Source organism: Calliopsis andreniformis, unplaced genomic scaffold (genome assembly GCF_051401765.1).
Source record: "Calliopsis andreniformis isolate RMS-2024a unplaced genomic scaffold, iyCalAndr_principal scaffold0022, whole genome shotgun sequence".
Taxonomy (NCBI): Eukaryota; Metazoa; Arthropoda; class Insecta; order Hymenoptera; family Andrenidae; genus Calliopsis; species Calliopsis andreniformis.
Window position 1 is genome coordinate 5,860,555 of NW_027480432.1, and position 12,825 is coordinate 5,873,379.

Genomic DNA, 12,825 nt, shown 5'->3' on the forward strand with positions numbered 1-12,825 from the left:
CCTTTGCGTGGTTATTGATAGGTCGCGTTGCTTTTCTGCTTCTCTTTGACGCAGACGTTGGTGTCTATATGTGTACCTGATTGTGGGTTTGGTTGTTGAGGCAATTTGGAGCACATTCATACGAACATGTCTGTTTTTATTTTTTAACATGGTCCTTTAACATGCTGACTGCCACTTTAAATTCACTGAAAATTCACTAAAACTTTTATCACTTCGGCAGTGATTCTGGCTTTAAAAAATATGGCTCTTAATTTACTTTCATAATTATTTTTAAATGTTTCTCCTCTTTCACTGACTATACTTAACATTCTGTATATTACTATACCATTCATAATTGTGTAACTTACTGATACTCACAATCATATGTAAAAATTGTCACCCACATACAGGTGATATTGCGCTCAACATATTAACTGAACTTATATAGATTAAAATTCTTTTTGCATTAAGTCTGTAATTTAACGAAAGTGTCAAGAGTGATCATGAAAATTGTATTAGTTCATTATTCGTAAATGAAAATTGACTAAAGTTGTTACAAATATCTCGACAGGGGTGTCGAAATTGTATTAATGCGACTGACGAAAAAGTTCCACTCCATGAAATGACGCAACGACTGGGGTAATCGAAGAAAGACAGGGTAGGAAATAAAATTGTGATCGGAACGTGATGGGTCGCCCTCGGAGATTGCTTAAAATCAAAGGGTTGCCGAAAGGGGTGAGCTCGCGACAGGGGTGCTGGGAAGTTAATTCGCCCCCTTGGAAGAAAATCGACCGGATGGGCGATCAAATTCTCTATAACGTCTCTCAATTTTCACGGTCGAGTTCGTGAAACCATGACGCGTCCTATCGATAACCCAACAACCCTTGTCCAAGGGAAATATTTAAGTGTACGATTTTGACGAAGCTTTGCATAAGTATTTTAACTCGAGATCAAACGCGGTGAAGTCGTTTTTATGTTAAACTTTATCGATTCCTTCGAGTATCAATTTACACAAGCACCCTAAATATTGAAATTTATTAAAATTAATTTAAGTGCATAACGAGGTTTAAACTTGAGGGGGTAACTTCGGGTTCGACACTCAAGCCTTCTCTTCATTTTATTTTTTTGTGTTTTTACCAAGCACAAGCTTGAAGAAACGCGAAGAATAAATCACAAATTACATCACTTCTAAAAACTGCTTTTTTTCAAATATAAAATACACTCAGCACTTCGCAAATTCTCCACGCAACTTGGTCCATCGCCGCCGAAATGTTAATCAGAATCCCAGCGATTATATCCAGCGAAACAAAGGATGCTAGAACGTAAAAAGCAATTTCGTGGTTGTCGTTAATATCAACCGGTAGCGAGCGCATCCTGAAGAATAGCCAGAGACCAGCCATTTGTCAAATGCGCTCGTATCGGTGGATCGAAATGGACGCTGGCAATATATCTGTCGCATGCTTTCTTCGATGTGCTCGCCGTGGATAAGGATTGCGATGGCGGCCACCCTCTATCACTGGCGTTTTCAGCCGATGGTCTCGTTGCAGTACGCCCGGGGCGAGCTCGATTGTCGACCGATTCGTGACACCGCCACGAAAAATAACCAGCCACGAACAATGGCATAAACGATGACGAATGCCGCTTGTTACCGGTATCTACTATTGCTCGTTACCGTTTCTTTGGCACCAGCGATTGTCCGAGGATGGGGGCTCGTTTGTCAAGTAATGGGGTCACCGCGATTTCGGTTTTGTGAACTGTACAGGGTGATACGGTACAACTCGTCGATCACGTCGATGACGGGCGAAAGAAATATTTTTTGCATCCGCTGAACCTTTCGCTTTGACTTTCACAGTGCACACAGACTTTTGTTGCTATATAATACAAGATGATCACAGTGAAACAGACCATCTGAATATCTTCTCTGTTTTTAATAATATAAAAATTGTGTAGATCGTAATTTGAATCTTCTTGTCTGTCTTCTTGTCTGTCTGTCTTTGATGTTCCTTTTCTACTGTTACCTGTATCTTTAGTTTCTTTATTTTCGCGGGCAATTTTTACAGATAGAAAAATACTAATGCGATTATACTAGCTTTATAACATACATACATTAATCAAGAGTAACAGTCATATAATTTTGACTGTCTCTTAAATTTTGCTCTCCATTACTCAGAATTTCTCCACCCTTAACGCATAACTTCGAAGACGAATCTGTCACGGAGCTTCCTCAGCCTCCTCAACGCCCAAGGAACCGTCCTCTCGACGAATCCATTCGGAATCATCGGATCGAGATCATTAAAACGTTCCGTCGAAACGTCACTCGCACCTCCTCTCGAGCCACCGTCACCGCGTTTGCACTTGACAACGAGACATTAAATAATCCCGCTGAAATCTCATATTTATACCAACTCGCGGCTGTCGGTCACTAATTATGGTTCGCGCTGCAAACGTAAAAACGATTCTACTCATTACAACCCTGCCCACTCACCCCTACTCCTCCGACAGGGTCCCTCCCTCGCAGAAACAATTAATTATTCGAACGGCCACCGACAGCGGTGGAAGGGGGTTGCAGGGGGGTGAGAATGGAAATTTGTACCTTCGCCGAGCAGGTTTCACGTTCGAACCCACCCCACACCTCCCCCGATTTTTTTCCTCTGCTGGCCACCGAACGGGTGGGAAACGAATGCAGAACAATATTTCTCGGTGGCGGCCGCGTCGGCTGCCGATAAATACGGAGGTTCGCGCGCGCACAACGAGAAGCGCCCTACCGGTTTTGCGGTATCTCGAACGGCTTAATGGCACTGTTAACTGCCGTATTATTTAACGGGGATTTATGCATTGCAGTCTGCCGATTAAAACACTACGGTCTCGCCCGAGAGCCAGGGAGGAGGGCGCAGAGGGGCTGAACGATATAGAGGATGCGGATTCTGGCTGGGCAGCCGGGGCTCGCGGTGTATTCTTAATCCATTTGCCTGATATTTTCAGAGATTTCGCCGGATTTGCCTCAGTTTTTGGTTTAATGCGCTCTGGGGAAATTATTTGGGAGCGTGAGTTTTAGAGATGGTTGATTTAATGATAAAGGAGAGAGTAATTGGAGGGCAGGATAATGGAAAATAATTTGTTACATGTTGGTAATTAAAGATAATTGTGATCATTTCAAGTAAACGAGTAGTCTGAACTTTCAATTCTTAATTTTTCAATTTTTCAATTTTCAATTTTTCACTTTCAATTTTTCAGACTTGCAACTTTTCAAATTTCCAGCCTTTCAGATTTTCAATTATTATTTTTTTTCAATTTTATCAAATATTCCAATATTTATATTGTCGTGAACAAGTTCACCTCGAAGAAATCACCTACACCCTCCCTCTACCCACCAGAAATCCCACCTACCTATTCCAACCCCTGTTGCCACGATTTTCCAGTGTCCCATTAAAATTCTCCAGACACTATTCCCCAGGAATCACCGAATATTTTCCAGACGCAGAAGATCGTCCCCTATGAGAGGAAGCGATGCTAAGGTTGCGCGATAGCACAGCTCATTGGCCGCGGGGGTGTCCGAGGGTGGAAAAGGAAGACGACGGAGAGCTCGTGCGTCATCCACGTCACGATCGCAGCCAATGGGATCTCGGATCCGAGCAGGCTGCCGATGCTATTGAGGATTTGCATCTCTGTTACCTCCTGCGTCGAATGCAAGAGGAACTCCCCGGATTCGTGAGCTGGTGCGACGAAAACGATGGGAAATCCGGTTGCGCGCGGTATAGGTATGCTCGCGGACGGCTGCTAGGCGAGGAGCGTCGCGACGTAGGTGGAAACGACAGGGTTGGTTAGAGAGGGACAGGTAGAGGGGTTCGGGGGGCGGCAGAGAGAGAGGGTGGCAAGAGAAACGGAGCATGGTCGATGTGTCTAGCCTAGCCCGGTTGGCTGGCTGGCTGGCTGGTTGGCTGGTTCGGGTGGCTGGATGAACCAGGGACCGTCTAGCTTGCGTCTGCCCCGCACAAACTCGGCATTATCTATACGTCTAGACACCCCTGCGCCACCGAGAGAAGACCATAGCGGTTTGGCGCTCCGCTTGTAATTTACAGCGTGCCCCGCCGTGTCTCTACATCTACGATCCCGCAAATTTCTCTCCGCTACGTCCTTTGCCACCTCACCCCGCCCCTCGTGTCTTTCCTTTCCGCCCTCCTTTCACCTGGCTCTTTCCGCGCCACTCCATTGACCTCTGTACCCGTACGTGCGCCCAGATACGTTTGTCCCCGTAGATCTTCGGCTATTGACAGAGAAGGTGTTGTGCTCCTGCGAGGGCCATTCAATTATGGTGTTGGGAGATTGATTGGTTCTGAGGGGTCTTTGTTGGACAATTGCGAGGTGATTACGAAGTCAGCGGAGGGGCATCCATGGGCTGGGCTATGGCGGTTGCTACTGTTTGAGGACTCGAGGTGTCAGCTGTGTACTTTGGGGAGGGTGCTCTGAAGCTGATGTCGTTGGACAGTGAAGCGATCTGGCGATTGAGAAAGGTGTCGAGTCGGGGGGTCTGAAGTGCCAGAGTCTAGGAACTGGATTGCTATTGAGGATTGAAATTGTGGGAATTGTATTGCAGAGAGCTTGACGCTTATTGTTAGTGGGGCGAAGCAGGTTCTAGTATTTGGGTAGATGGTGGTAGCTGTGACATCTATTTTAAATTGTATCACTGTCTTGAAAATCAACCTTCACATGATTGAAAAATAAATTTTCAGATGCTGAGCCTTAAAACAAAAGTCCCACTCTAAAGAACAGGAATCAAAGAAAAATCAATCCCCATTTCTCAATTCATCCTAAATTACCAAAATAAATAGGTAAAAAATACTTCGAAAATTCTAGAGTTAAAAAATTGAAATAATTAAAAATTTAAACTTTTGAAAATTCAAAAATTCAAAATTTTGAAAGTTCAGAAAATTGAGCTCGCGTGCTCAGACCGACTTGAACCAATTAGAACTCTCACAATCTAGCTCTAATCTTCTCGAACCCACTGAGACCTGCTTGGACCCTTTCCAACCCATTTGGATCCTATCGAACGAACTCAAACTCTCTCGCGCATGGTTCGAAATACCTCGAACAGCCGTTAATACTAACAGTGCGTACGCAGGGACTGAATTGACTGGATCCTCCTGGCACTGGTGGCCGAAAATTAATCACCGAAGGATCGACCTACCAAATTCGAGGGTTAAAACGTGCACGTGGATGCTTCGTACCGCACTTGCGGACACGCGAGGGTTCCCCGCTCGTTATCGCGATACTGATATTCGCACTCTCTTCACGCGCCGCGGCCCCGCGTGTATACCAATTGACGCTTGCTTCCCTTTTCACGTGGTCGCTCGATCCCCCTCGATCACTCTAACGCCAGTGATATTTGAAATGGCGCGTCGCGCACGCGAGCCTCATCATCAACATCGCACTGTGTTCAGGAATTCCCGCGGTGATTTGCGTGCTCACGCGCCACTTCCGAGGGCATCCTTGAGCCACGACGATGGCGATCGATCATTCCCAAGGAACTCGAATCGAAGGACCTCTAATAGTCTGGTTCATTGTCTAGGTGCAATGGTGAGCAGCAGGATCATTAAAATAGATGAGGGCGGTGGAAGCTAAGGGTTTAGGAGCTGTTAATGATTTGGTTGAGAATGAGAGAGGATTTCAAAAAAATGATGAATATATGGCGAAGATATTTTAGAAGAGATGGAAGTAAGAAATCCTGATTTCTGAGTTATAGAGACGAAGTAGGTTAGTGCATATCTGAATTTTTTCTTTAAGTTTTAGTTATTGGACTAGGAAATTGTAGTCTTTTCAGAGAAATCTTCAAACATAAAGGATAAATTATTTGAATAACGAGCAGCTCATATTCTATTTTCTTTAACCCTTAACTGGTACAGTATGACAATATTATAACATAGTGTATTAAAAACATTGCTATTTCATTATAAAAAATAATTAGAAGTGTGTCTGACTTGAGGACCTATTTCACTTACTCGCATCGCCACGTCTGACTTCAGGACCTATTCTACTTACTGATATCGCTACGTTTGCTTCGAAGACCTATTCCACTTACTTAGATCGCTACATCTGACTTGAGGATCTATTCTGCTTACTGTTACGGCTACGCCTGACTTCAGGACCTATTCTACTTACTGGCATCGCTGTCTGACTCAGGGACCTATTCTACTTATTCATATCTGACGGGTGAATCACGCCCATAGTAGAATAAGCACCAAGTCAAACACAATTCTCGCCCCTTTTATCTGTATTATCACAGTATTTTTTTCTTATTTTATCATGTAATATCACTCAAAATTTCTACGATCTTTTGTCGAAGATTCTGCATAGTACACAACGATGCCAAAAGATGGATTTGAAACCGAAACTTAACGCGTTCCAGAAAGCAATCGCCGAGCGATCCGTATATCGCGGGATTACCGACGCGGGGATTTTCCGGGCAAACACCTGCCGCGATCGCCCGGCGCTATCGATTTCCAGTAAGAGCCGCGTAAAAGGCAGGAAGCACAGTGACCGTGGGAAAATCTCATTGATCCGCGTAAACCGAGGCCTAAAGAGCCTCCACCCCCTGGCTATAAACCAAGAAGCGTTTAATCTCCAGCCGCGGTTGTAACTTGCGGCTACGAAGGCGTAGACGTCTCGACTTTAAGCCTCCCAGGAAATAATCAAAGCGACGATACAGCTTCGCGAGGCAACGGGGGGCTCTGTCGCGCGACGCCAGACTGCCCCGTTCTATGTGTAGGTGGAATCTAGGTGTGTATACACGGTCCTAGGGACACGTCTAGCCGCGCTCGTCTTGGTTCGGCGAGAAGGTAACGGTTTGGAAACCTTTGTAGTTGTGAGGTCGAGGGCCGTGGATGGGATTCAGAGGGGGGGTGGAAACGGCTGCAGAGTGCAACGCGCCGAGATTACGACTAATCTGCGCCCGAGACCGGGTCGGAAGCGTAGTTTCTGTAACTTACATCGCTTAAAGCGTCAGCTCGTTCAACCCTCAAACTCCGTCGCCACCCCGCCACTTTTCCCTCTGTCTCCCTCCTTCTGGCCTTTATCATGTCCCCTTTCGAACCCTCTCCCCCTTCCCTCTATCTTTCTCCTCTACGAAACCACTCTTGCATTAGCGAGGACTGATTCCCTTGGGAAAATTGCGTTCTCGGGGCTCGAAAGTTTCGCTGCCGGGCCACGCACCTGCCGGCTACTCCGTCACAAAGGGCTGCGCAGGGAAACTTCATTTCTTCCCGTACCTGGAGCCCCCTGAGTGGACAGCGGATCCTCGCGACACGATAAGGCGATTCCGAGACATTTATTATTTATGGAGAAAGGGGACGACGCTGGATCCTCTTTGCGGGGGTGGATGGAGCAAAGTGGTACCAGCTGGGACGGTATTAACCCTTTCTTCGGCTCTGCCTTTGAGCTCTGTGATGTTTTTGGAGATTCTTTATGAAACGTTGAAGAATATTGTCCTTGCAGAACTGTGGAGGGGCATCGACTATGGCAACGCAGGAGTATCGAACAAACCATGAGTCCTGAGTCCTGCGTCTTCAGGTGTACCTTACTACTTCAATCGTCTATTTTCCTAGCGTGATTAAAAGAAGAAATGGTGGACGACACACAAGAGGGTAGGAAAATTGAGAAAGTGTCTACGAAGCAGGCGAGAAATCCAGTGACCTTTGACAATATTTGGTAGACACAGTGAAAAGAATCTAGAATAACGTGTACAGTTGTCTTAAAGAAGTAAATGTAAAATACCTATTACATTTACTTCTTTTTTAGGAAATGGGTCAATCACTGTATAAAGGTTAACAACTGTACACGTTATCTTAGTTCTCCCTTCGTCGCGAGTAAGATTTCAACTGATCCTGTTTTAGCAAAGAGGTGATTCTACGTGATAAGATATTTCGAAGAGAGTGGCCCAGAAAGTACGAACACCTCAGTGGAGAATTTTTTAAGAAGGTACCGTGACTGTAGAGGCCAAGACACGGTGCAGGTATCAAAGATGCGCACCACACGAATTTTAATGTGCCCCGGTGTCACTGACCGTAGGTGCTGGCCGAAGAATGCAGAAAGAAGGGATTTCCGGCGGACACTTTCGAACGCAGACCACCGGAAGATGCGATTAAGCGTTCACCGATTCCCCTGAAACCGACGCCGTTCATTCCCAGAACGACATCCGGGACGGTGGGCCTTCGATCATCTCGTCCCGAATGCAATCTCGAATTCACAGGTCGTTGGTACGTCTCGCCGAAATGGACAATTGAGCCGCCTTTGGAACCTGGCGAATTTCGTATCGAACAACAGAGATTCATCTTCCTCGGTTGAGGCTATCATTCGATGGACATTGAAACTGTGTTCTCAACTTGGGCTTTGTGTGAAGCAATAATTCAACTGAGTAACTTGAGAAATTAATCTTTGACACACTGCACTTTTCACTTGTTTGATCATAGCTTGTGTCCAAGTGTATATTTTCTTCAAGGATTTTTAGTGTTTTGAGAGAGAATTCGTTGTGTCGAACTATTCCATATTATATTTTGTATACAATTCATTATACACAAGTATTGAAAAATAAATCGCCGTGGTACAATTATGAACAGTAAAATTGGAGCACAGTAGTTTTCGAAGTTCATATGATGAGTAAACACTCCTAAATGGCTTGTATTAGTGTATGAAGTGTGTGTCTTTGTACATGGTATTTAATCGTAGTAAAAAGGACTTCTCGTCCATTACTCTGAATATTTACATTCCGAACCACTTCCGTCTGAGGGTCGGCGGCAGCTTCTCGGTTAAAGATATTGGATTAACTTCGACTGCTACCAGTTCTTCATCGCTCAGCCAGTCTAGGTAGACCAGGTGCTATAAAAAGTGTTTCATTTTACCGATATGGAATTTAATTTCTACACTCGATTCTTGTGACACGAAATGGGAATTACCTTGTATTTCTTGAGAATTTGGAAGGCTTGCTGAGACTGTGAGCTTAGGGCGGAATTACTATCCTCTGTAATGTAACCATTTTCGCGCCTTGGAATCTTCGCTTCCTTCTCTAACAACTCGTTTGACTTGTTGATTACGTAGACAGTGGAATCGTCGTGCATTATTATAATATCCTTATTGCGAGGGTCGAAAATTATGTTCGTAATAGGAAACGACCTCGCCAGCCATTGTTTTGGAAGTCGACTTTGCAAATTCTTCGAGAATTCAGTGTAATGCCTTTGTAGGATATTATATTCGATGATCTAAAATTAAGAGCAATCAAGTACGAAAGACAACTACTGATATAACGACGAATTTTATAGTTTTTAATTTTGCTCGTCAGATCATAGACGAAGAGAGTTATGGCAGTAATTTACTGTAAGCTCTGCGGGGAAGCGGGAACTACGAAGCTTAAAGAGATTATGTTTTTTACGGTTGATGTAACTACTATTAACTCATCAATCTGCGATAGTCTAGGTTTTAATATCTATTACGGGATATACGAAATGATGTACTTATTTTACTTGCCTTATGATCGGAATATACGACAACTAAGTTTAGAGTATCCTTCTGCACTGCCATGGCAGTCGGTGGATAACTGTATTTTGGTAACGACCATGCCATGGGCGTTTCGGTACTGACTGTTTCGCTAAAATTATATACAGCAATTCTACCTTGACGATCTGCGCAAACAAAATATTTACTATCAGGAGAAAAACACGCGAGTCCAACATTCTCTATTCCCTCCTTGTTTGTGTGAAAAGAACCGAGATGCCTCAGATTTTTCTTCTCCACTTTGTACAACGTCGCAGAATTCTTTTTTCCATCGTTACTAATCGTCACGAACAGCTTTCCATCCGGACTAAAGAACATTTTTTGTACTCTCGACACAGAAATATCGGTGTCGTTCCTCGACAATTGTGCGTCTCCCTCGACTACATCGAAATTAAAAATCCTGACGTGACTGTCGGTGGAGTATACAATTGTCTTAGAGTCCTTGTTAATAGCACAGGATATAATGCTCTCATCCCTTTTCGTTCTTAACTCTAACAATTTTATAGGCTCTTCTTCTAGTTGATGGAACATCCCAGGATATACTGGCTCTGGAGGTGTCTTAGCTGGAGAACCAAGCCTCCATAGCTCTAGAAAGTTTGGGTACCTTAGAAGAATACACCTAGACTTTCTACAAACAGTAGCACATGGCGGCTGAAGCAATGGTGGATATTTAACAAGGACCTTAGGTGGATAACTCGACTGTGCCAGATATCCATCCACGCCAGCTGAGTATAACTTTCCATCTGCGTCCACCAAAGCTCTCACATCATGCGCATGCAATCTCCTTTCAATTCCTTTTACCCACTGGGCTCTACCGGTAGACTTCATCGTTATTTTACAGAAGCTTCTAACTACGGGATCAACACCGGCACAGTATACGACATTCATGTCATGCGATAAAGTTACTGCTAAGATGTCAGCAGTGTGACTTTCATGGGACTCGATCAGAGTACCCATGTGAGGGTCCCAGAATGACAAACAACCACGAGAATCTCCAGAGACTATGACGTTATCGTCTGTGACGGCTAAACACCAAACAATGGTTTCTTTCTTCGCTTCCTTTCTAGAAGTTGTCATTTTATGAATTGCGTGACCAGATATGGCACTCCAGACTCTTATTGTATCGTTAGATCCTGTATAAATCATTTCTCCCGTATTGTCCCATTTAATACAAAGTATTCTTCCTTTCTGTTTATCGAAGATCCTTTCATACATCAATGTATCGGAAGTTACAGTGAATGTATTGATGTAACCATCTTCCGTGCCTACTGCTAAGCATGTTTTCGCATGGTTAACATCCATACACCACGCTGCACCTCCAGTGACAGCAACTTCATTCTTAACTGACACTGTTGATAAATTGTATTCTGTTATCATGCCATGGAGACCTGTTGAGAATAATCTTGGACCTATCCAGAGTATGCTTTCTATAGAGTTTTCTGGATGCCCAGCTATTGTACATTCCACAAATGGTGCGTTACCGACGTTCCAAACTTCGATCGAATTATCATTTCTGTAAGAGCGTTATTAGGAATGTAATGTAAAAGTTATCTTATGATTAAATTACAAGTTTATATTGATGAAACTAACCTCGCAAGCGCTAGTTTTCTCGTTTTAGGCTCGTAAGATAAACAAGTAACAGACCGAGGTTCTAAATTATAGAACCTAATGTTGTGTATTCTACAGGTTGACATGATTTACTGAATTCCTTAAGATCATTTACAACAATATTATCAATCTATTAATATAAACTATACTACACAATAGGAAACATAACCACAAACTGTCACGCACGTGGACCCTACAGAAGAGACTTTTTTGTTACCATGTTGGCACCTAATTTCGGTAACATCGAAATCAGAATTCGTGTGAGAATATGATTTCCTGCCGATAAAGAGCAAAATACTGAGGAATTTCTTAACGAAAATGTTTCCTTAAATTATATTTTTATAAATAATAAGTATATTATTCTACTGAATAAAGTAGTAAGCGATCATGATGAATGAATAGACTCAAAAATCGAAAATGTCCCTATGCCATCTGAGGGTGACGAGGCGAACTATAAATATCCTAAATATAAATCATTAATTCGGCTATTTTTTGCAGATTTTCACAACAGAAGTTAATTAGAATTAGTCATAAGTACCGCAATAAAATTAGTAATGTTTCAGCGGGTCTCTATTTGAGATTGCGTAACAGAAATTTCCATACGATGATAAATCTCTGTTGCTGATAAAGAAGAAATTTAAATCTTATTTCATGATAATCGCAGCCATTGGTCTCGATTTATTTGATAGATAATTAGTAGTTGTATAACATAATTGTTGATGTAATACGATTAGTAATTATATATCAAATAATATTCGACTGTCCAGGTCTCACCACGAGGAGGTTGCTGCGAATGGAGACCCGCCCTACCTCGCCCATCCGCCCTCCATCAATTCAAATTTCACTTTTTATAGATCCTTTTGATACACATTTGCAAAACGATTAGGCCTAGATCGCTTCGCCAATAAGTAGCAAAGGGAGCTTTACTCTAATTACATATCCGAAAAAGCTAAGTTCTTAAATTAAAGCGACTTAATTTTCTATGGGAAATTTATTGTCATTTCATCTACATCCCATGAAAAATTAAGCAGTCTATATGATTATAAATATTGCCTAGGATTTAACTTAGTACTAAGTTAATTTATCTCATGTTGAGTTATTCTATGTTAACTTATTTTTAAATTATTCTAACTTAGAATAACTTAGTCACACTCTTATACCTAGATTCTTTAAAAAAACAATATAAATAGTGGCCACTATATTCAATTTTCCACATTTCTCTGTCTATTTCATAATTCTGTTAATTTCCAATGAATTTTTTGTTCCTTTTATGTAATCAATTTCACAAAATACTCTGTAACAGAAACTCACTTGTTGGATTAGTATAATACCTGAAAGAAATGGATTAATAGACATAAACAATAGTACATAACATACATAAAAATATTTCATGTTTTTATGAACGGAATAAAAATTTCATATTACTGGTAATCATTTTACTTTTCACGGTAAAAAAAATTAAAAAATATACTTCATAAACTACAAATATTTTATTGAAAATGCCAATCATATTTTAAAACTGTTTTAAATCCTGAACTATCATTAAAAATTTATACATAACATGAAACATAAAAATAAAAGTTACAGATTTTATTAGTGCGTACTTTTTATATTTCATGAAATAAAATAGAATTTCACATGAATGTATATTATTGCAAGTATATAATGATAAAAATTATCGAAAAAAATGCAACTTTC

At 42.1% G+C, this 12,825-nt stretch overlaps 2 protein-coding genes across 2 annotated transcripts; one reads left to right on the forward strand and one right to left on the reverse strand.

Moving 5' to 3' along the window:
- Window positions 1–7,594: 7,594 nt before the first annotated feature.
- On the forward strand, window positions 7,595–8,316 carry LOC143187233 (uncharacterized). Its single transcript, XM_076391324.1, has 3 exons — window positions 7,595–7,680; window positions 7,866–7,950; window positions 8,041–8,316. The coding sequence occupies exons 1-3, from the start codon at window positions 7,595–7,597 to the stop codon at window positions 8,314–8,316; spliced, it is 447 nt and encodes a 148-aa protein (XP_076247439.1).
- Window positions 8,317–8,509: 193 nt separating this feature from the next.
- L(3)72dn (UTP4 small subunit processome component l(3)72Dn) lies at window positions 8,510–11,227 on the reverse strand. The gene is made up of 4 exons (XM_076390685.1): window positions 11,110–11,227; window positions 9,493–11,032; window positions 8,925–9,227; window positions 8,510–8,847 (listed from the first exon to the last, which is right to left on the reverse strand). The coding sequence occupies exons 1-4, from the start codon at window positions 11,211–11,213 to the stop codon at window positions 8,731–8,733; spliced, it is 2,064 nt and encodes a 687-aa protein (XP_076246800.1). The 5' UTR covers window positions 11,214–11,227; the 3' UTR covers window positions 8,510–8,730.
- Window positions 11,228–12,825: the final 1,598 nt, after the last annotated feature.